Source organism: Aulonocara stuartgranti, assembly GCF_965226115.1.
Source record: "Aulonocara stuartgranti genome assembly, chromosome: 3".
In the NCBI taxonomy this organism is placed as follows: domain Eukaryota; kingdom Metazoa; phylum Chordata; class Actinopteri; order Cichliformes; family Cichlidae; genus Aulonocara; species Aulonocara stuartgranti.
This window is the reverse complement of record NC_138941.1, coordinates 76885070-76909679: the sequence shown is the minus strand read 5'-3', so window position 1 is coordinate 76909679 and position 24610 is coordinate 76885070. Positions and strand designations below refer to the sequence as shown.

The 24610-nt window shown below is 43.6% G+C and overlaps 1 protein-coding gene across 1 annotated transcript; it reads right to left on the bottom strand.

The window, feature by feature from the left end:
- Positions 1-1032: 1032 nt before the first annotated feature.
- Positions 1033-24433, bottom strand: LOC309699017 (uncharacterized protein; the record flags this gene model as incomplete). The annotated part of the gene is made up of 5 exons (XM_082521839.1): positions 24400-24433; positions 11296-11337; positions 10929-11198; positions 1889-2128; positions 1033-1325 (listed from the first exon to the last, which is right to left on the bottom strand). Exons 1-5 carry the CDS (start codon positions 24428-24430, stop codon positions 1033-1035), a joined length of 876 nt encoding a protein of 291 aa, XP_082377965.1. The 5' UTR covers positions 24431-24433.
- Positions 24434-24610: the final 177 nt, after the last annotated feature.

Sequence of the window (24610 nt, the reverse complement as noted above, 5' to 3'; positions counted from 1 at the left end):
CGTGTTTCAGGTCACTTTGCTTCAGATGAGAAGTCATGCTCAGTGGTGATATCAACGGCAATATCCTCATTCTGTCCAACCTGGTGAGTCATCTCCATGGAAACAACAAGTCTATTTCCTGTGAACAGAGTGAAGACATCAGTGCCCTGTACTATGAAACACGTCCAACATACCCAGTTACCTGGGTTCACTTACACAACAATAGTAATTAGCACTCACATAAAGATGGTTATTAATTTAGCTGGTTGTCAATCAGGTATGAGTGTGAGGAAAGTGTGGGGAAGTTTAACTTCCTTTGTCTCATTACACCTGACTGTCTTGTTGTTTCACGACAAGATAATCAGCGGGCCCAGATGCAGACATACAAACTAAAACACAGCCTTTTGATCCCATAGTTCATAAAAAACTAACAAAATCCAAAACAGAAGCAAGACAGAAAAATGATGAATAAACAGGAGAGTATCTAAACAGACACTCAAACAGAAGACAACTGAAGACTGGTGCTACACATACACACAGACAAAATGAAAACTAATCAGGGAAACACCTGGAAAACAAGAACAGCTGAAACTAGGCAGGGACACTGAGACAAGCAGTGTTTTCAAGTTACTTGAAAAATGTAACAGGATTACTGTAACCCGTTACTGCCCATCGCTAGAGATAAGGCAAGCAAAAGTAAATCAAGGACAGAAAAGACAAATAAAAAACAACAACAAAAGTACAGTGGCATAGAGACACCAAACACAAAGACAAATGCAAATATTCAAAAAGATGCAAGACAATAAGAGGATAAAAGTAAAAGCTGAAATACAAGAAACTAAAACTGAACTGCAACTCGATAGTTTTACCTTCAAAAGGTTCAAAATGTAAGAAACATAAAAATAAAACTGAGAAAAAAAAACAGAAAAACCAGGAAATATCTACTATTATAACTATAATAATAATTATAATAATGTAAACTTGAAACACCATGAACACAGGTATCTAAAGCCAAGAAAGCAAAACTAAGTACAATGAAACATATCACCTAACTCAGGATGGCAGCAGTGCTGCACCTGTGTGCAGGTATCTACCTGAGCGTGTGGTGTAGATCTGATCCAAGCAGATGGACAGCAGCAGACCCGTCATGATGAAGTATGGACAGAAGACCAGCAGGTGGAAAAGAAGTCTGAACACAGACAGAGAGGAAGGAGGAGGTTGAGGAGGAGGAGGAGGGGGTGAGGAAGAGCTGGTTGGATGAGAAAAAGAGGGAAGGGAGGAGTTGGAGGGCATGGTTATAAGATGGGGAGAAGCCACAGCAGATCTGACAGCAGTTGTAGGAGGATCTGTAGGAAGAGCGATTTCAGTTTATTAAATCAGTATGTCACTCTGAAGGGTTAATCTGAGTAAATTGACTTGGTCCAAACTTGGCACTGCACCCTCAGAAACGCTGCTCGTATTTTGAAACCGATGGTTGTGAAATGGTAAATGGCCTGTATTTGTATAGCGCTTTTACTAGTGAAAACCTCCGAGGACCTGGCATCACATTTTAGGTTGTCTAGACCGCAATACAAAATTTTGCTCTACAAGGGCCTGATACACTTTTCTCAGAAACTACACGAGGTAAAAAGATAATTCTATGGTTTTTAAATTCATCAGGTAACAATCAGCCCAAATAGCAAAGAGAAATAAAAATGCATACCATGAAAGAGTTCGGATCTGAGGAGGTTATATACGATTACAGGAAATTGTCCTAAATATGATTCAACTGTTCCTCAGTTTTTCATGATAACACCTTTCCTCCACCTCATGATGCTTTCCATCAAGTGAAAATGTTTAGGAAAATGTAAAACAGGTAACTTTTTTACTATATAACCACAATGATAGGAAATGATGTCAGTGTACCAACCTCTGATCTTTAGGAAGCTTTGAGGAGATGGTCCAGCTAGATCAGTAGCACACCAGTATACCCCCTTATTAGACTGCTGCACGTTGGAGATGGTGTGCTCTTTATAACCAGATCCAAGAAGACGTCCACTGAAGAAGAAGTAAGCTGCCACCATGTCACCATTGATCTGTCTGCAACGCAGAGTAACATCACTTCCTCTTGTCACAGGAAGTGCAGGGATCTCCAGGATCACTCCTTTTTCTGCATAAGAGACAAAAAGATTCATAAATAGAGACAGAGTTTCACCAACAGAGCAGTCAGAAGCTAAAGCTTCAGCAGGGGTCATCGGTCTCTTGTGACTTCAGGGTCAATCAGACAGTACAGTGAATTTGGAGCTGTGTTCCAGGAACATCCAAACAGTTGAGAGAGTGAGACTGAGGAAAAACTGGTTTTTGCCTTTCCTGTCTAGCACTGTAGCAACTTTGAATTATTGTCTGAAGGCCAAACAAATCCCCAACAGGTTTACTTTCCCAAGTGGACTTTTTCCTGGTCCACTTGTATCCCATAGTTTATTTGATTTTTATTAGCATTTATTAATTATTATTATTATTATTATTATTATTATTATTATTATTATTATTTAGGAGAAGAGGGATAGGGATCCTCTTTGGGATCTCGTGCCAGCCTAGACCCCGACCAAATGGCCGGGTCTTCTGGGGCCCCCTGCCCCAGTTGGTGAACAGAGAAAATGGGTTGTGTGATGACCAGTGTTGGGGAGTAACGGAATACATGTACCGGCGTTACGTATTTAGAATACAAAATATGAGTAACTGTATTCCGTTACAGTTACCGTTTAAAAAGGTGGTATTTAGAATACAGTTACTTTGTTGAAATAAATGGATTACACTGCGGTACTTTCCTGTTTCATTTTGTCGCGGGTCAGGACTGTTTGGGTTTTGTTTGACAGCTACGTTCTGTTGTTCCAGGTGGCAGCGTTACGGTTGCCATGGTTACAGGGTGACAGTCTCTCTGCGACTGTGTTTCCTGGGTGAAAGAGCGCCTTTTTGTTGTTGTTGTTGTGCTAAGCTAACAGGCAGAATGCTACAGGTATAGCTCTAAAGAATGTAGCATCATGGGCAGTGTAGTCCGTGTTGCAGGGAGAATGGACTGCCATACACGTTATGGGTCTGTGAGCACGAGGAGGGAGAAAAAGGAGAGTGGAAAGGTACGAGTTGTCATCGAGGAAAAACGGGAGCTGGAAGCATGTAAATATAATAATAACCACTGCAGCCAAGAAGAGTGCCTGACGAGCCCAGTTGTAAGTAAGCTATTAAGACTCGACTGTACGCTGTGTTCGTGTTTTCCTCCAAAACAATAAGCTCTGTTGGAGCAGCCTTTCAACGCCTCTCTCTAACGATGGTGGTCGAAACAGGAGAGGAAAACACTTTCAAATGTAAGTATATGAAAATCTGGTTGTACAAAAGTTAAATTGTTATAGAGGTGGTGTTGTTAAGCTTTGGGCATCTGCATAGACATTTTTTTATTTTATTTAAAATAACCGTAAACCAGCTTGTATCGCGGGTCCCGCGGTTTTTCATGTATGGCCGCTTACATACAGCTAATTTAGATTTTTTGAATTGGTGATATGTTGTGGGAAACAAAGACCAAACGGCTTAATTTATTAAAACGAGGAGAAAACGATCACCTCTTCACTGGGGTGAAGAATTGGGCCACTATTGCGTGGAGGTACAAGAATAAATCAATTTACACATCATAGTCATATGTGTACGGTTCTATTAACCCCCATCCTGTACAGCAGCGGTCCCAACCTTTTTTGCGCCACAGACCGGTTCATGTCAGACACGGAGCGGCCTTTAAGGAATCGCGGATAAAAACAACCACATAAAATGATCTGACCAAGACAAAAACTGTGGTATTTTGTAAATATAATAATAAACGTGAATGTACTGTGTAACTGTGTAACTTTATTAGCAGCATCCTCCTGAAAATGCGCCGACAACATTGAGAGTAACATCCTCCTCTCTGCCGCTTAATGCTCTCTGGTCACTATGGTAACGTGTAAATATTTCTTTCAAAATAAGACACACGACTACAACAAGGGAAAAGGCCCAGGGAAACTGAGTTAATGAGAAAAACACTAAAACCATAAATTTCACACCGGAGCCTCAACTCTCGTAGCCCGGTATCAAACGACTCATGGACCGCTGCTGTACAGAACCTGTTATGTCCAGACGGTATTCCTCTGGTGTTTTGCTGGGAAAACTTTTGGGTTTAGGGATTAACATAGTTGCCATGGTTTCCTTTCTTCTCTTATTTGTTGTGTGTGATCAGGACAATTCTGGAGAAGATGGGCCTGCAGGGGAAAGTCACCCCCTTGCAAGCCATAAGACATGGGATAACTTTAAAAAAATACAAAGTAGGTATGTGTGTTATCAAGAAGATAATTCTCAAGAACACAAATTAATAAATGTGCAATTACTAAGAGTTGTTGTGGTGTTTGTATTTGCCTGCTGCCATTTTTGATTTGCTCTGCCTTTAGGATTGCAAGTATCCAGGCTCAGGAGAGGGGTCAGTGGAAAGCCCACTGCTGCTACTTGGCCCTGGTTTGCCCTCATGGATGAGGGAGAAAGAGGAAAAGAGACAGGGATGATGAGCTGGCAGACCTCATCAGAGAGGACATGAGGCAGCAAAGAGAGGCTGAGGAGAGGAGAGCAGGTAGAGGATGGAAAGACTGTTTTCACTTCTAGAAAGATTAGTTCCAAAATGAGTTATGTATTGAGAAATGTAATTATTTGAATATATTTGTTACATTGTTATATGTGTTGCATTAGTTTAAAGGTTTTATTTTATTAATAAATTCATTAAAACAAACAGTAATTGTCACTGAACTCAATTTAATTTACAGGTATTTGTAACATGTATGAACATAACGCTAACTTTGAACAATATTACATGGATATTTATTTGATAGCAATAAAGTAAATAACAATAACAATTAAACAAGAATATTTCAAATACACAGTATGTAAAGATGGAAAAACAATATTTTCAGTTGTTCACACAGGATTAACCTGAGTGAGCTGTTCCTGGACCGTCTCTTTAACAACTGTAATAGATTACAGGAAGTCTCTGGCAGTGTTGCTGAATCTGCACGAGCAAGATCAGACATGGATGGGGTGCTGCAACTGAGACCTGCGGTTTGTCTTTTCTGGTGGGCGAGTGGAGAACCACACAGGGTGGTCTGCAAAGAGAGCTTTAGGATGCTTCCTCCCACTGTCCACTGCATCGTCCATCCACAGGGTTTGCAGGGCTGGCTCAATCGATGGGTGCCACACCACTAAAATGTTTTCAGAAATATGCAAGCAGGAGATGGTGGATGCTATATTACTACTAGTATAATAGTTGTAGCAGACAACAGTTTGATAAAGTGCTATGTAAAAAAACAAACAAACAAAAGATTAGATTCTATGTGTTTCAAAGATATTTAGTTTATATATTTTATATGATAAAGTACATGTGTAAGAATGACCAGTGTTGTGCCAAAAAACGATTGTCTGCCAAAAACTGATTTCCGGTTTTTGCCCTAAACTGATTGCTCATATTTAACCTGCTATGAATAACTTGTTGGTCTATAATATGTGGAATGTCAAATGTATCCCTCATTAATGATATCAAGTCACCTTGAGCCACAAACAACATTCCTGTAACAAGGTAGAAGCTGCAATCAGTTCTTGGCACTGACATGTATATATCCTTTATTTATCCAGTTCAAAAACAATCTTGTTGACATTAGAAATTTATTTTTTAAGAGTAATCTGGCCAAGAGGACAGCAGAGAGCGCAACAAATATATCAATTGTACCTACATTATAACCAGAGTTATAAAGACACTTGAACAACAGGTATTTATTGTATATATAAAACCCCTTTGTAAACCATGTTCACCGAAGTCTGTTTACCAACATACATAAAGATATTACACATATTACACACGGAAACATTGGTAATCAGTTTTGGCAGGTGAACACTTTTTTGGCACATTAAATTAGCTAAGTAATTCCTAAAGATTGTAGAGATGTAGATTAAAGGAAATTATTTTACCTGGATATGATTGTCTCTGATGAGCCTCAGGTACAAAACGTGCGGGCGACAACAATAAGGTTGTCCTAGCTCCTCGAGAATTAAAATTGTCCAAACAACGGAGCGACATTTCTGGGTCCATTTTAAAGTTTTCGCGCTGTGGCGCTGGCGACCGGAAAAACACACAAGTAAGGGTGGAGTTGAAGGCTAGGAGGCTGTCCACAGCCCATCTGTTATGTTGGATACTCATTGTTTGTTCAATAAAGTTTCTATGGAGGAAAAAAAGGGGGCTGTCCACAGCCGCTCACTTCCTGATTACCTGTCTGTCTAAGGACACTACCTTGTGACGTAAGTAGGTAGTGTCCTTATGAGCAACGAACTTGCGGGGGAATGAACATCAGCGTGTGGCTTAAATAACTGTTGCCTGATTGCTTGCAATTGGCTCCAGGTGTGCAGAAGCTGGAGGAGGTGGCCCTGCCCAGGGGCGGATCCCAGGTAGGAGCAGGAGCCTCATGGAAATTTCAGCAACCCACTGCGGACCATGACACTTGCTGTGTCCGAATTCGGGGGAAGGTCAGCAACCCATGTTGGTAACCGTCCCTCATGCTTCAAGTTCTCTTGGTGTTTACCTTACTAACAAAACTTTCTTGTGCTACAGTTCCCAGACTCATCTTGGCTCAAACCCTCAGCTCACGCTCTACCTTCGGACTCAGGATACCAAACAATCATTCTGATAATCCCTCTGTGCCTCACCTGCCTGCCCTCCTGCCATCGCACTCTATCTACAGGCCCCGGATCTCAGGTTGCGTCCCCAACTGCAAATAAGACTGATAAACTCAATACTTTCCACTTCAGGGCTACCTCCACTGCCTCCCAAACTCTTCTGTCTTGTCTCTTCAGTGTGACAGGTTCCTGCCCAGCTCCACTCTGCTCCACTCTGCATCTCAGGCCTCATTCCCTCACCTTAGCCACGTTTCCTAGGTCACGCCAAGTCATGCTCCACATTCTATTGCTTTGTTTTTGACACATTTCCAGAGCTTAAGTCAAATAAATATTGTAAAACCACTTTCTGTCTCTGTCTGGGTCCTGTACCTGAGTTCAGTTTGGTACAAACCATTCGATTACGTGACAATACAAACTGGCCAGAAAATTGATTCAGCAGACCCAGTACGTACAGCAGTCTCCAAGCAGGGAGCCATCTTAGGGGCTCATGAGCAAGCTCTGCAGGACCTCGATACCCGGTGTCAAACCATAGGCGAGACTCAGGCTAAGATCTTAGCTGCCCTGCAGGAAATTCAGTTAGCTCTTTCCCCTACACCGAACCCGTCCCCAGCATCCACCGCCCCTGCGGCTGAACCTGTCCAGTCATCCACAGCACAGGCCACACCGTCAAGTTCCATTTTCTGTGACGCTGCATTCCCGGAACTCGAGCCTTATTCCAGGGAGCAGGTTCGCTGTACTGCCTTTGTATTAAAATGTTCCCTTGTGTTCACACATTTACCTCGCTCATTTGCTAGTGACTCAGCTCGGGTAGCATATCTGGTGGCTAAGCTTCAGGGCAAGGCACTGTTATGGTCTGAGGCTTGCCTGTTGGCCCATCCCCTTCCAACCTGCTCATATGATGATTTTCTGGGTGAGTTTAAAAAGACCTTTACTCATCCAATATCGGAGGGCAGTGCTGATGAAAGGTTGCTAGCGTTGCAGCAGGGAAACCGCAGCGTCGCCGAGTGGAAGACACCTTTCAATATGCCCCTAGGGCATTTTGAGTATTTGGTCATGCCTTTTGGGTTAACCAATGCCCCCGCTGTCTTTCAGAACCTGGTCAACGATATGCTCCGTGATTTCCTGAACCGTTTTGTCTTTGTTTATCTTGATGACATACTCATTTTCTGTCCGAGCAGTCCTCCAACGCCTCCTGGAAAACAGACTTTAGTCAAAGCCGAAAATTGGGAGTTTCATGCACAATCTGTCACATTCCTTGGCTATATACTTGCAGGGGGGGCAGGTGAAGACTGATCCAGCCAAGATTCGCACGATTCTGGAGTGGCCCACGCCCACGTCACACAAGCACCTACAGCGTTTCCTTGGCTTCGCCAATTTCTACCGGAGGTTTATTTGCAACTACAGCCAGGTAGCCGCACCTCTCACTGCACTCACATCCACCAAAAGACATTTCATCTGGACACCTTAAGCTGAGGCAGCTTTTAGTAGGCTCAAACAATGGTTTACCTTGGCTCCGGTGTTGTGTCACCCAGACCACTCCAAGCCTGGAGGTGGACGTATCCGACGTTGGCGTCGGGGCTGTCCTCTCAGAGCATTCAGGGCAAGTTATACCCATGTGCCTTTTTTTCATGTCGACTTTCATCAGCTGAGCATAAGTATGATGTAGGAGACAGAAAGTTGCTTGCTATCAAGTTGGCCCTAGAGGAGTGGCGTCACCTACTGGAAGGAGTTGAACACTCATTCACCATCTTCATAGACCATAAAAACCTTACTTATCTAAAAACAGCTAAACATCTTAATGCACGCCAGGCCCATTGGTCTCTGTTCTTTGATCGCTTCAAGTTTGCCATCTCCTTCCGTCCAGGTTCCAAGAACACCAAGACAGACGCTCTGTCTCATCTTTATGATCCAGACATGGAACCCACCGAACCAGCTCCTTTGCTTCCTACTTCCTGCCGCGTGGCATCCTTATCCTGGGACATAGAGGAAACCATCCAGCAAGCATTACAGGACGAACCAGACCCTGGCATGGGTCCTTCAGGCCGCTACTTCGTACCCACAGCAGCCTGCTTGGCTGTACTCAAGTTGGCACATATCTCCAGATTTTTCTGCCATCCCGGAATCCGCCGCACCATCTCACTACTACGTCGTCACTTCTGGTGGGCAACTTTGGAGCAAGATGTGCAGGAATACGCCTCTGACGTGTGTGCCAGGAGCAAGGCCCGAAGTCAGCGTCCAGCTGGCTTCTACAACATCTGGCTGTCCCTTCTCGCTCTTAGTCCCACATTTCCCTAGACTTTGTCACTGGACTGCCTAGGTCAGCAGGTAAAACAGTAATACTCTCTGTGATCGAAAAGCAGCTCACTTCATTGCCCTGGAAAAAATACCCACTGCCATGGAAACCGCAAGACTCATGATTGACCACGTCTTCCAACTCCACAGAATTCCAGCAGAAGTCACTTCAGACAGGGGACCTCAATTTACGTCCCAGGTTTGGAAATCTTTGTGCTCTGCCCTAGGTGCGCAAGTCAACCTCAGCTCCGGTTACCACCCTCAAACCAATGGACAGACTGAGAGACTAAACCAGGAATTGGAATTGACACTCCCCTGCATGGTTTCTCATAACCTGGCAACCTCGTCAGCACATCTCCCATGGGTAGAGTATGCACATAATTCACATGTTTCTGCATCCACTGGTCTCGCTCCTTTTGAGGTGTCCCTAGGCTATCAGCCTCCCCTATTTCCTGAGAAAGAGGCTGATTTGGCTGTGCCTTCCATCCAGCACCACCTCCGGCCCTGCTGCCGCGTCTGGATTCAGACTCCGGAGGCACTACGGAAAGCTGCTGCCTGTCACTGCCACTATACGGATCGTCTACGATCACCAGGTCCTCAGTACGCTCCAATGCAGAAGGTGTGGCTTTCAGCTAAGGACGTTCCCCTTAAGGTTTCCTCCCGCAAGCTGGCTCCTCATTTTATTGGGCCATATGTCATCCACTCGGTTATCTGGCCCACTGCTGTGAAACTCAAGCTTCCCCAAGTCTCTGGATTCACCCGGTTTTTCACGTTTCCCAGGTCACGCCAAGTCACGCTTCATGTTCTATTGCTTTGTTTTTGACACATTTCCAGAGTCAAATAAATATTGTTAAACCACCTGTTGTCTCTGTCTGGGTCCTGCACCTGAGTTCAGTTTGGTACAGACCACTCGGTCACGTGACAACCTGGTCAGTGCTGTGCAAATGGTGTATTTAGTGAGACACAAATATACAACACTAGAAATACAGAATAAAAGTTTAGTTTTATAGTTTTACCGCTGTTATGTTTGGGGGCAATATAGATTCAAGTTCTTACTGGAAACTCAGATATTCCTACTTCTAACTTCTGCACCATATCTGAAAGCCAAAATCCAGAATTCCAGAGGGTTCGACATGATGCCGGCCCACCCTTTGAAGCAATAGCTTTTCTGGAAAGGCTTTCCACAGGCTTAGAAGTTTTATGGGAAGTTTTGACCATTCTTCCAGGAGCATATTTGTGAGATACTGATGTTGGACTAAAAGGAGTGGCTCACAGTCTTTGTTCTGATTCATCCTAAATTAATCCTAAATTCATCCGGGTTGGGGTCAGGACTTTGTGCAGGCCAGTCAAGTTGTTCCACACCGAACTCAGTTATCCATGTTTTTATGAACCTGCTTTGCGGCCATCTTGGAACATAAAGAGCCTATCACCAAACTGTTCCCACAAAGTTGAAGTATGAAATAGTCCAAAATGTCTTGGTATGCTGAAGCACTAAGAGTCCCTTTCTAAGAACCGAAAACCAAGCCCAATCTTAAAAGTAGAGATAGTGTCTGTCTCCTGAATCCAAACAGGAAACTGCTTACATAGAAGTGGGGGCTTAAAAACTGAAGGCTCTGCCTTCCATTCTACTTTTAAATACTCTAGGAAAAACAAGTAAGCCTGCAGTGTGAGAGTGCTCTAATGGGCTGATAAGGTCATTAAGATAAGATGGGGCCTGATTATTTAAGACCTTGTATGTGAGGAGAAGGATTTTGAATTCAATTCTCGATTTAACAAGAGAAAACACCAGTGTACTCAAACAGCAAGATGAAGTGATATAAGACTACAGTGAGAGCTAACATTCTTAAATGTCTGATCCGACAGATGATTTGTAATTCTTGAAAAGTTATGTACAGCATTATATTTGAGGGGAACTTTACAGAGACCTATGGGAACATTGTCTGTACCTGAACTACTGATGGAGATATTATCGCTCTTCTGTCCAAAACTGGATTCACACCAGTAATCTGCACTTGAAACTTTCATGAAGTCAAGAACACAGGGGGAACCATGAACCTTCCCAAAGCCTGCAGCTGCTCCACAGTCCTCAGTGAGTCCTCCTCTGGTCCTCCTCACTGCCCATCCATCAACTGTCTGTCCATCATCAACACAACTCAGAGACACTGAAGATGATCCACTGAAGAACTGCTGAAGGTTTGGACTGACAGACAGAAAGACTGGAGGACAGACAGACACACAGACAAACAGACAGAGTAAATGTATTTGTGTTCTTGTTGGAGTCTCACTGATTGTTTTACACTTCCATCAACTCACCTGCAGAAACAGTCAGTGCAGACTGCAGCAGTACACACACACCTGCAACAAGTGAAAAACAAAAAAATGAAGTTAAAAGTCTTTAAAGTCTTTCTTACTGTCCTCGGAGAAAAAACATGGTCCTGGGTCAGTTCAAGTAGTGCTTTCGAGTTTGGGACTTAGCCCTCTACTGCATGACTTTTTAATTTTTTGGGAAAAAAAAATATTTCTCCCTATTTTGGGGGAGCTTTAGGGTCCCTAATAATATATCAATCATAAAATTTGACACTCTGCCCCCCCCAAAACAGATATTAGTTTGTTGCTTCAAGGCAACACTGTGCGACAAGGGTAGTAAAATGCCAAGTTATTCTATAATAAGTTGTATTAGTACAACAAGGATGAACTTGCAAAGAAAAGCGTCTGGACTTCTTTAAGTTACTTGAAGACGTTTCACCTCTCATCCGAGAAGCTTCTTCAGTTCTAAGGTCAAATGGTGGAGAGTCCCAGATGTAAACCTAGTGGGAGTTTCCCCCCACAGAGGGACAAGGTTTATGTCCCTCTGTGGGGGTAAATAGAACATAGCAGTGTTGGATTAAGTGCAGGAAACGCTAGTATAAGGTGTCTATGGAACAAAGCTCCTTCAACATTGACAATGACCAGAGTGGATGACTACAGGCATTTCTCTCAGTCAACTGATTGTGTTTAGGGAAAAAGCAGCTAAATACACTGAGATTGCTCCACATAGTTAGTGAGCTGTGGGTTTTGTCAAACTTGGAGTGAACAAAAGCAGAAAAACAGTAAAAGATTCGGATATTTGAAATTCTGGTTTATTTCATGAATACAATGAAACAGTTTACAGAGCAAAGCACACATGATAAATAGATACACATAACACAGACAGTGAGAAGTAAAAAATCATCGTCTTACCGGATGTTATATTCTGTAAACTTAAAATAAACCACTGAAATTAGAGTTAGTGTTTTAAGTCTTCTATTAAAAAACACGAGTCAACACTTCTTTCTCCGGTAGCATTACTGAAGTGACACTTTAACGATGCTTAAATTCGCAGTCGTTATGATGATAAAACATGTTCTCTCGTTAGCAGATGTCTGCACTGTCACTTGTCATGAAAATGTCCAGAGTTAGGGTTCAAGCTTACTCTTCAGTTACCACTGATCATTATTAGAGCCCGCAAAAGATTTTTCACATTATCCCCATAAACAACATGCTTTTATAGAAATCATTGTTTCACAAAGATTTAGATTCTTGTTTCACAATGTGCATGAACTTAAACTCTTTAGAGTTTCATACTTATAAAGTATAGAAAAGAATACATTTATTCCAATGTATGAAATACACTTCTTGTAAAACAAAAAATAAGTTGATTCGAAATGCATTAAAAAAAAATAGCTCCAGCCATCACCTTTCTCCTGTACACGTACACACACACACACACACACACACACACAAACACACACACACACACACACACACACACACACACACACACACACACACACACACACACACACACACACACACGGAGGGAGAGAGAGAGAGAGATCATTAATACAAAAGATTGGATTTGGATTTTCACTCTTTGTTGGAATTAATATGAACAGCCACATAAAATTCATTCCAATTTTTTGCCTTTGCTTCAATGAAGATGTGTCTTTAAATCTACGATATCTTTCCTGTTCAGAAAGTTTGCTGACATAGTAAAGAAGTGGCTAGGGAACTCAGTAATTATGAGTAGCCACAGCTTAGGGACACTTTCTCAAATAAAGAGGATTTCATCATCTGCGGTTGGTGAAATAAGTGCCACATTAAAAACAAATCAGCAGATCCGCAAAGTATGGATACAGACTCTTTTCAACTATAGAGGTAGATGTACGCTTCATGTACTTATCAACATACATTTCAAAGGCTTGCATTAGAGTGCATTGGTGCACACTTGGGCATCTTTTATTTTACATGGTTATACCACTGTGAATTTTGCTATATAAATATACTCAAGAGTCTATCATATGTTTGACATCCAGCAAAAAATTCAAAAAATATATATTTTTAAATCAGCAACTTAGCAAATGAAATGTTTTTTGGACAACAAATGAGGCACGTTTTAAAAACAGTTTGAATTTGACAGACATTTATGAAGCGCTGGCTATAACACACATGCTTACCGTGTGAAAGGACTGCGGATGTCTTGGAGCAGAAAACCGCGTTGTATTGTCACTTTTCTCTTATGCATAAGCAACGCCGGTTGGTCATAAACACGCACACACAAAGCAACGCCAGCCTGTCAGAAACGCTCTGTGTGGGTAGAAAATGGTCTGCACCGGCGCTGGTCCAGACGCGAAATGGCGAGGGTCTCACGCTCTCGGGAACGCTTCATATAGGACCGGGTGCTTCCAAAAACAATATTTGGGGTGCCTATAAGTCTTGGGGGGGTGATACACCTGCAGGGCATCACCTTGCTGTGCAAGTTTAAAACAATGAGGGTGGGGCATGCAGTTTCTGAGATCCGGTGTGCTGGCTACTTCAGAAAATAGGCGAGACCTGGCTCGACTGGTACATCTGCGGGGCTTTTACCTTGTCGAGGAATTACAAAAAGAGCCGATACCGGCCACTTTAAACAATAGGTTGGGCCCTTGTTCGCATGGTCCTCTCAACAACTAAGTGATACCCACGGTGGGCTTTTGCAATCCTGAACAAATTCAAACAATTAGCCAGCTGTTGAAAAGTCGGAGCGGGTCTGGGCGACTGGCTTTAGAAGTATCACTGTAGCGTTTATTTTCTAAAGGGCTGAATGTTATTTGCGACCATCTGTTGTGTTAAAAACTACTCTGAAACCATGAAACCACTTACAGAAGAAATGCCCGTTTGATCCGTTTTTAAATAAATACAATGCTTGCATCGCTGCAAGGTGTGACACCAGAATCACAAAATGAGTGTATTTAAAAGACGATTCGTTTGAAAAGAGCGATACTGGCTGCTTATAGCATTTATTTTCTAAAGGACTGAATGCTATTTCTGCCATTTACTGTGTTAAAAACTAGCTGGCTTCCTCTCACTCTTAGTTCAACATTCCGAAATCCCGATTTTTAAATAAAATGATCGCATCAACCCTGGAAAGAAACCCCAGTAGATGTGTAAAAACTAGTTAAATTAAAACTTGGGGTTTGATTAAATGAAACGCTTGTGAACATGCTGACCCATTCAGAAGAAATTCCCATCTGTGACATTTATAAAATAAAATGCTTGCATCACTGCAAGCTGAGACATTGTCAGATTTAGAAAATTAGTGTGATTAAAACACTATTACCAACACTTTTGACTAGAGCACCCCCTCTTTGTTAAGGTGCACTGTGAACCAAAACAGCTTCCACTCCGCCAAGAATGAAACAAGAAACAAAGAATTGCTTTTAAGAACACATATGTCTGCATAACTGAATGTTGCGATACACCTAAGTGATAAAAATAGTTTAATTAAAAAACCCTATGGTTTGATTAAATTAAAACCCAGTTAAAAACACATAAACTCAGATAAACCTATAAACTCATATAACCCCTATGATGCCCTGTGGTGTTTCCACACATGAACAAGCATAACCGGTAGCACACCTGAACGCGCATGCGCACACGCACGAAACCGTCAAACAGGTTGTCAAACCGGTTTGGTTGGCCGCCATATTGGACTAATGCCATCGTATTACTACTAGGCATTATGCAGTCTTTTCCAGTCCAAGGGCAATCCTCACTGCACTCTAACCGTTGTATTATAACTATACCCCAGTGTACACACGTGCATGCTTCGGAGAAAGGGAAAACACTACACATGCCTAGCGTCCCACACACAACCGGACCTTCTCCAAAGAAAAGGACAAAAGAATTACAGAAAACATACAACTAAAATGAACATGAAACACAGACTCTAGCCTAGAGTAACCTTTAACCCTCTGGGTTTGTTCAAAATCACTACCCTTTCAGCTTATTTTTTCCCAAAAGTGGCCACCAACAGATTAGGTCTGTAATTTTTATTTTTATTTTTTGTTTTTTTACAATTTTTTCTGCATAAAGCTTTTAACTAACTTCAGTTCTTTTCATAAATAAAAAATAGTTATTACTTTTTAAATTTTTAATCCTTTAAACACCAGTTTGTCTGTCCATTGCACGAGTTGGAAGACAACCTCAAATCTCACAATTTTATATAATTGCAGTGCTACTGGAATTTCTTGTATTATTAATAGTAGAGGACATGTAATTGATTCACATCAACACTGATAATAATGCATTGTTATTTTTGTGCAGGGAGAGCAAAAACACAAAAACTCCCTCTCAGCTTGTTCGTGGCCAAAATGGCCACCCCTCATTTACTTTTACAAAATGCTATAAAATTCATATATATGAAGAAAAAATTCAATTTTCATTGACTTAATTTTTTAACCCTTTTTTTTTGTTTTGTTTTTTTTTATTTGTTTTTTTTGTTGTTGTTGTTTTTGTGTCCCGTTTGGATCTATAGCCATCAGAATTGTTGTCTTAAGGCCAAGAAAGATGCCAAGCGGATTTATTTTACCAAGTGGATCATCATGGCCTTGCCATATTGGTCCATTTGAGTGACCTTTATTATAATCATGTATTTATTTCATTTTCGGTTGCTACAAACGGGACAGACATGACTGTGGGATAGGACAGGGGGAAAGAATGAAAGAAAGAGAGGGAGAGAAAGAAAACCAAAGGGGAGAAGAGATGGTGAGAAGGGGGGGAAAAGAGAAAACAAAACAAAACACCTGGATCACCTGTATGGAGAAGAAGAAAAAAACAGAAGAGAAAGCAAACAAAAAAAAGAGCAACATAATAAATACAGCACTATCACAATAAACTAGCTAGCAGTAGATAACAGTAGATACTGAATATTAAACAATATTGTGCAGCACGCAAGATAGACAGGACACAATGTGCTTTGAGGCAGCAGCCAAGAAAGGTGTAGTCCGCGTCTGTGAACACCCGTGTGTACACCTGTGTGCATACCTGTGTGGATCAGCATGCTTGTATTACAAAGGTTTCTCCATGTAACGATCTGCTAGGGAGTGTGGGGAGCCATAGCCCCGTCCACCAGGGTATGAAGCAGGTATGGAGGAGATCCAGGCCCCAGATATCCAGAGGCCCCAGAGTACAAGGACCCGAGAAGGACCACCAAAAGGGGGGGAACCATGCCACCCTCCTGGGAAGAGTTGAGTAGAGCCCCAAACGAGAGGTCACCCAGCAGCTACGGAGCAGAGACCAGCTGGGCCACAGGTGCCCGGCCCCGCCAATCGGCCACCAGGAGTGAGCCGGTACATACATGAGCGCCCAGTCCCAGTCGACAAGGACCACCAACACACCAACGTCTGGGGGCATCAGCCACCGGCAGGGAGTGTGGTGAGGGGAGATAGGCTTCCGTACTTTGGAGGGCCTGAGATGTTCCCAGAGAGGTTGAGTCTAAGACCCAACCTGACATATAGACAAAGACGAACAGGCGCACGCGGACACAAACGTGCATTCCCACCCCATATACACAACCAAATACTCGGCACTCACCCAACATGTAGACAGACACAAATAGACACTGCACAGACAGTCGCACTCCCCAAACATACTCTATATCCCAGCTCTAGGTACCCCCGCCCTCAGAGGGGCAAGCCGCACCCAGACCCAGGAGATGTAACCCTTCTCTCTGGGGTGGAGGCAAGCGGACCACCTCCTTATCTGCAGTAGCAGGGAGGCCCCGCAACCCAGATCCCAATCTGACGGCCAGCACCTCCTCCCAGCCCCCCAGCCCTGACGGCTAACAGAACCGGGGTGAGTGAAGACCCCAAACCTCCCTATGCCCGCTCATATGTAGTGTTGCTGTGTGCTGTTCTAAAGTGCATTTAAAACACAGGAGAGGATGGTTCCTGCTTTCTCTCAGAGAGCAGCACGTCTCCTCCCGAAAACCCTTAGTGTCTATATAAATTTAAAACTGAGGGTAGGGCACCAGCGCCAGAGGTGGGTTGGAATACACCGACCATCCTCTGGATGCTGTAGAACGTGCCCACCCCCAAGGCCCTATATGTATGTGTTATGTGAGAGTGTGAGTAATGTGGATGTCTAGGTTGCAGAATAAAATTGAGGCACAGGCGGCCAGAAGGGGACAGAGGGGGAGTGCCTCCCCTGCACCCTGGTGACATCCTGCACCCCAAGCCCTGCGTGTGTGAGTGGGTGTGGCAGACCGGGAATAGGGAGGCAGCTGAGGATGGGGAGGGAAGAAAGGGAGGGGCAAGCGGCCCCTCTCTGGGGCCAGCTCATCCGCTGACCCCAGTAGGCACCCCCACACTCTGGAACCCACCAGGGCAAGGGGGCCCAGGCCCATCCGGACCGGGGCCCGCAGCAGCAGCAGCACCGCCCAGCCCCACAGAGTCCGGGGCAGCCCACCCGACTCCACCCCAGAGAAAACTGCACTCACCCCATCATCCAATCATCTCCCAAACTACACAAGACAATAGACACCCAGGTTGAGTTCATTCTCCACCTCTCCTATATCTCTCCCCCCACCTGCAGAGTGAGCTCCTGTAGTGAGGAGACCACCTACAAAGATATAACAACCTCCCCACCAGTTAGAGAGCCCCCTAGTTGGGCCGATGCACCAGAGGTCCCCTGCACTGGGGCTGAGCCCCCTGCACCCACCCGCCCACAGCTCCGGCGACACAACAGCCAGGACCCAAGCCCCCAAGGCCCAGCCAGCACCCCAGACCGGGGGCGGAGCACCCCCGGACCCTCAAGCCTCCACGCCTGTCCCGGACCCACCCAGGGGCAACCAGGCTACCAGGCCAGTAACCAACGTCCGCCAGCACAGACCATCCCCCATCTCCGCTGTATGCAGCCACGTGGAAAACACCATCTAAGAGCCACCAGAGCCCCTAACCAGGTCATGGCCACATCCCCCAGGTTAGTCCCTCTAGGGAAACGTCCCTAGGGACTCCCCAGACGCCCTAAGGCCGTCCCTACCCCCATATCCACCACAATAGCGAAGGCAGGACCAAACCATGACCCCCCCAACCCCCACTAGGTGATGAAGCCGATCAAAGGAGCCCAAAGGGATTGATCAAATGTGATGGCAGAGGCTGTTTCAAGACTAATGTGATCTATTAGATGGTTTTTATATTGGTTAGAATTAAGATTATTTTTCCAGTTAATGAGGACCATTTTCTTGGCAATGCATAGGGCCGTAAAAACAACGTGGGCTGTGTTTATTTCTGCAGTGACCTCATCCAAGTTGCCCAGCAAGCATACTTATGCTGGGCTTACACTGTGCGATTTTTGGCCCATTTTGAGCTGATTTTTGAGTCGTGCGACCGTTTTGGCGATCGGCCCGATTTTGGCCTTCATCGTGCGTCGTGCATCGTGTAGTATACGTGGGGTAACGAGACGCGATTAACACCTCACGACCAGCTCCCGATCATCAATCGTCGTGAGGGTGTCACCGCAGTTTGTGACACTGCGCACGCGCAAACACAAATGTCAGCGAAAAAGACGGCGCAGCAGTGCACTGTGTGATCTGGACACAAGCGATGGAGGTACAACTTGTAGAACTATGGCAAGCTCATCCGAGCCTTTTCGATGTGGCATCACAAAATTATCACAACCACAACAACCGTGAAAATAGTTGGATCTACACTGCTGCTCAATCACAGCTGCCTGATCAATGTTTTTCATTAGCAATTTAGCAAAGTTGATGGTGGTGGTGTGCGTGTCTGTGTGAGTGAAAGACAGAGAGGGAGAGCGAGCGACAGAATTTCTGTTATAACCTTCATCTTATGGACGCACAGTGTGAGCACTCTCACTAGTGTGAGACCCTGCATCGTGACCTATGAACTTCTAACCCCTGCGAGTCAACCGTACAGTTTGAGCAGGAGCTGAATCGCGCGACTGAAAAAATCGCAGTGTCTGCCCAGCATAATGTTGAAAAACCCAGAGGAATGTTACATTTCAGACACTTTGATAAGTCTTCACATGTCTCACGCCAAAACTTCTGAACTGGTGGACAGAACCAAAGAGCGTGGATGTAATTGTCCGGTGTATTTGCTGTGCCATGTGAGCAGTTGTTGGAAGGCAATTTTTTAACCCTTTAAAGCCGGTCGGAGCGGGCACGCTCCATTTTGGGTAACTATTTTTAAATCCCTGTAGAACCGGAACCACGTAAGCTAGCGCAATCATTTTTTTTTTGCATATAAAACAAGAAAGCAAAGGTGACAGGAGGGGCGCTGCTCTTGTGGCGACCTGCAGCAGGTGTTTACTGGCGTTTTCTTTTTCTTTTTCTTTTTAACTCTGTTTTTAACCGTGGTTTTAACTTTTTATTAAGTTGGGTTTTTTTTGCCGAGATGGAGATCTTCTACACCTTAGTTTTATTGTTGTTGGCGATATTCACCTGGAGTCATTCACTCTCACTGATAATCACTTATACATGCGAGGAACTACTTGGATTACAGTGGTCCTGTTTGTCTATGTACGACTCTTCTAATGCTTGGACAGATGAGATTCTTGGTGAGGATTTATTTGCCCAGTCGAAGACTAATTTTGGAAAGCCCCGATGCTTGAGAAAACGCGGGAAAAAAGGCAGCGTGCGTCAGCGTGTAAGAAAACTTCGGAGGAAGAATCGTGTTCCTCTGCCTTCTATCTTTCTGGCCAATGTCCAATCTCTTAGGAACAAAACGGATGAATTACAAGGAAATGTGCTTCATCTACGGGAAAACAGGGAGGCTTGTCTAATGGCGCTTACCGAGACATGGCTGACCGATATGGACAGTGACACTTCACTGTGAATCAGCAGCTTTGGGACCCCTGTCAGATTGGATCGAAACTGTGGAGTAACACGCAAATCTCACGGAGGAGGGATATGTTTGTATATCAACCAGGGCTGGTGTAATAACTTTACTGTGCGGGAGCGGTTGTATCTTCCTGACATCGAGCTCCTTTCAGTATCTGTTAGGCCTTGTTACTTACCAAGGGAGTTCCCTCAAATCTTTGTCACTGTTGTTTACATTCATCCTAAAGCTGACGTTAAAGTTGCTGCCGATGCCATTTTTAAAGTGGTACACAATCTGCAGACTCTCTCACCGGATGCTCCTAATTTTATTCTTGGTGATTTTAACAATTGTAATCTTAAGAAATCACTGAACAATTTCTTTCAATATGTCACTTGTCCTACAAGGCATAACAAAACGCTGGATTTGTGTTATGGACCAATTAAGGGGGCATATAAGTCTGTGGCTGGACCTGCGCTAGGTTCTTCGGATCACAATGTTATTCACCTCCTCCCTGCTTACAGATCTGTGATTAGGAGGGAGAAGTACGGTGGCTGGGAAGTGCAAATCGCAACAAATTAAAAAACCGCAACAAATTAAAAACCCGCAACAAATTAAAAAAACCACAACAAATTACAAAAACCCACAACAAATTAAAAAACCCCACAACAAATTAAAAATCCTTGACGGAAAGGGATTGTCTGACACAACGTGACACAACGATTAGCCTAATAGGGCTTTTGGAGCATGATGTCACGAGAGGGGCGTGGCCAGGATTTTTGGTTGAGGCGCCATGTTTCTGGGCCAAACAAAGTGCTAGCGAAAGAGGAGCGAATGTACACGGATAACACCAGCTATGGTTCGTACTTGCTGTGCGGTCGGTTGTAAAGTTAGATCGCACAACCGGCAAGGGAATAAGGTTGAAAATGGTTTATCTTTTCATTCTTTCCCCACCTGGAAGCAACATGAGACAGCTCATGTATCGGATGTTACCAAAAGAAGACCACGCTCCTTGGACTCAGGCCCCCATCTCCATCTCCAGAACTGCAGAAACTCCCGGATCATGGGGCCAGTCTTCTGCAAAACATGAAGGTCAAACAATGCACACCCAGGAAAGACTGAGGTAGTGGCTTGAACGGCGGGGGTTACTGGTTTCCTACCAATAACCTGGGGCAAAGGGTCAGGTACTACAGACTCTGAGCCTAGAGAGATATTACAGGAATTATCACATGCTCTTATGTGTCTCATGAATAGGGTTGTAAAAACAGTCCCCTCCTGAACCTTGCCTCAGTGGTTCAGGGGGTGGAAATTTCCCTTAATGGAAGAACAAACAACATTATTTGAACTGACTTGCGTTGCTATACCAGCTGACTGCGCAGGCATGACTGTGGGCTCACCAGGGCACTCTCTGGCAAAATGCCCAACCTGCACATACCTCCACGCTCCCATAATATACCCTCACGACGAACATCCATCAAGTTGGCAGTAGGGTGGGCACGGACATAATGCTTGAATTGTCTGGGTAAGAAACAATCAGGCACATTTTCCAAAAATTGATCTCTAAGTAAGACATCTGTGTTCAGCAGATCAGGAGGGGACTGTTTTTACAACCCTATTCATGAGACACATAAGAGCATGTGATAATTCCTGTAATATCTCTCCCTCCTGCCGTTTTCTTGAAAAAAAAACCCCAAAAAAACCCCAACTCCTACAGAGAAACATATGACTTAGTACACCCATACAGTTCCTGTAAAATAGTCAAAATCTTTTTTGGGATTGTTTTTCTCCTCTGGAAGCTGATATTTAATCTCTTCTCTGGGCTCGCCTTCTGGATGAACATAGATGAAAAGGGTTTGGTTGGCTGGTGAATGATGTCGTGCCCTCAAACAGGCTTGCATCTCTTCCACCACTTGGCAATACCTATACCAGTCTTATTGTTTAACCATGGGAACGTCCTCTTCTGAGGAAGATAAATCAGTCTATCAGTCACGGGAGCTGAGACAGCAGAATACCCATGGATCAATGAACCTGTAGAAGCAGCACTGGTCTCAGGCTGCTCCGATTTTCGCTCTTGCCGCATCCGCAGATTTTCTACCAAGTCCTTTAGCTGTACGAGTTCTTCCTTCATAATAAAACAGAAGAGTATTAAAATCTCTTTATAAAACCAGAAGTCCTTCCCGCTGTCTTGTCACTTCACACAAATAAACCATACAAAACAACATGATCCAAAACAACCAAAACAAAAACGCCACGTATCTGCCTGCAGATGTCCTGTCAAACAATGCCAGATTGTAGGGGCGCGAGAAGGAGAGGGTGAATCCTTCTTCTGACTCTTGGTGGCGCTGTCACTTGGTGTTCGCTCTCATTGCGGTAGAGTATTGTTAGAGTGAATTGTTAAATGTTGTAATTTTTATGCTTTCCATCTCTACATTGTTTTAACTCTGTAATGAAAGGAAGTCCTTTGTCCCCCTCTCCAGCCTCTCGAGGTTCTGGGGGGGATGTAGTGTTTTATTGCAGGTACATCCTTTCTGGAAGATCTGTTTATTGTGATGTTGCTTCCTGCTTTTATGACCCTTTTGGTCAGCAGGAGGTCACACACACACATTCTCACATAACACACACACAGCCTCACATGCATACAGATGTTCACACATATACATACAGTGCCTTGTCTTAGAACCATGTGGGCGTTACTGTGATGTGTATTGTGTGAACTGTTTTCCCAATAAAAGGCAGCGAGAGGAGGCTGGATTTGGGGTCATTTTGTGGTAGACACCAACGAGGCCTCCCTTGCAAATAAATCGATCGATCGCTGACTGTCTTGTTTTCTTCATGATGAATAAGTCTCTAAACCAGCTGGGCTTGTGGAAACACAGACCCAACAAGTATCACTTCCTGTTCCTGCTCAAACACAGTGGTGTTTTTGAGTAGCTTCTCCTCTTAGCAATTCAATTTAAAAAAATTTCATAGTATAATCTTCACCTGCTTCATCCGAAGCACACTTTCTGTGTACTCACTACCTAATTTAGAAGAAGTATTCACTCACTGTGTTTTTTTTATGTTTCGCTAGCTGAGCTTAGCTCATAGCCAACTTGCTAGCAGCATGGCCTCTTCACCTGTCCCCCCTGCACTTTCCTACTCATTGTGTGAGATGCTTACTCCTCTGCCTCCTTTATCAGTAGTGATACTTGTAACAAATCTAGCATATTTGCAGCTCTGGAGGCCAGGATTACAGAATTGGGGAGTCAGCTTCCCACCTTTCATTCACCAGTAGCTAGCCAGGCCCCTGTAGCTGGTGCAGCTGAAGATAGCGTAGGCCCCGCTAGCTGTTCCCCGGGAGACCCCAAGCAGCTGGGGAAAGAGGGCGGCTGGGTGACGGTGAGAAGTAGTCTTAAGTAGAAAAAGTAGAATTGGGCTGAAAGATCTATCGCTTTATCACCTATTCAAGTTGTAAATCGTGTTTTTAAAAAGTAACTAAGTAACTAAGTAATTAATTACTTTTGAAAATAAGTAATCAGTAAAGTAACAGGATTACTTTTTGGGGAAGTAATCAGTAATTAGTTACTGATTACTTTTTCAAGTAACTTGACCAACACTGGATGTCAGTGACATCAGGATCATTTGTTTCATTAATGGTAAAATGGTAAAATGATAAAAAAAAAAATTTAAAATAAAAAAAATGGTAAAATTGATGGATTCCTAATCTTGAAGAATCTGTCTCAACTTCCTGAACTGGCTATAACCTGGAACTAGTAGATTCAGGTTTTCTGACGAACATTTTAAGTTTTAATGCTTCCTTCAGAGATGAGTGCCTCCTTCTGGTTTGTGTACTCAGATTTTTACTTTTTCATTCTTTCTAAATGTTGCTACTACTACTATTGACTACTACTATTGCTACGATTGACCTAAATAGAGGACCATGTGTTTGGTTATTGTGATTTGATGTTAAAAACAGCATGACATATTTAACATGAACTATCAGTATGATCGAAACTGAACTGATAAAGACAGGAGACGTACAGTTTAATACAATTTTATCATGTATATTAATTATACAAAATGGGATAAAAGATGAAGCATGTGTCCCTTTCCAGTTTCTTAACTTAAAAAAAAAATGTTTTCTTTTTCTGGTGCAGCTTCCTCTACTTCACACCTGTCTACAAAAACAAGCTGACTTCCTGTTTTTTACCTCGTGTAGCACCAAGAAAACTAAGCATTCACAGAGTGTCTGTCCTTTAGCTGGACTCGCTCTGATCTTTGTGGGAGCTGAAATAAATAAGTGTAGAAGCTCTGTGTGACTCACCAAAGAGCAGTGTGACAACTGCAGTCTTCATGTTGTCTTGATGATGACTGAAGATGAAAGTGAGCAACAGAGTCTCACTTTAGCCTGTTACCACATTAAAGACGGAAGTCGCAGTATTACCAAGGAAGTACTTATTGGTACTCAGGCCGCACGCGTGTCCTTGTACAGTTGAAAATAATCCACAAAGTTCCCTTGTAGTTGAAAACAAACA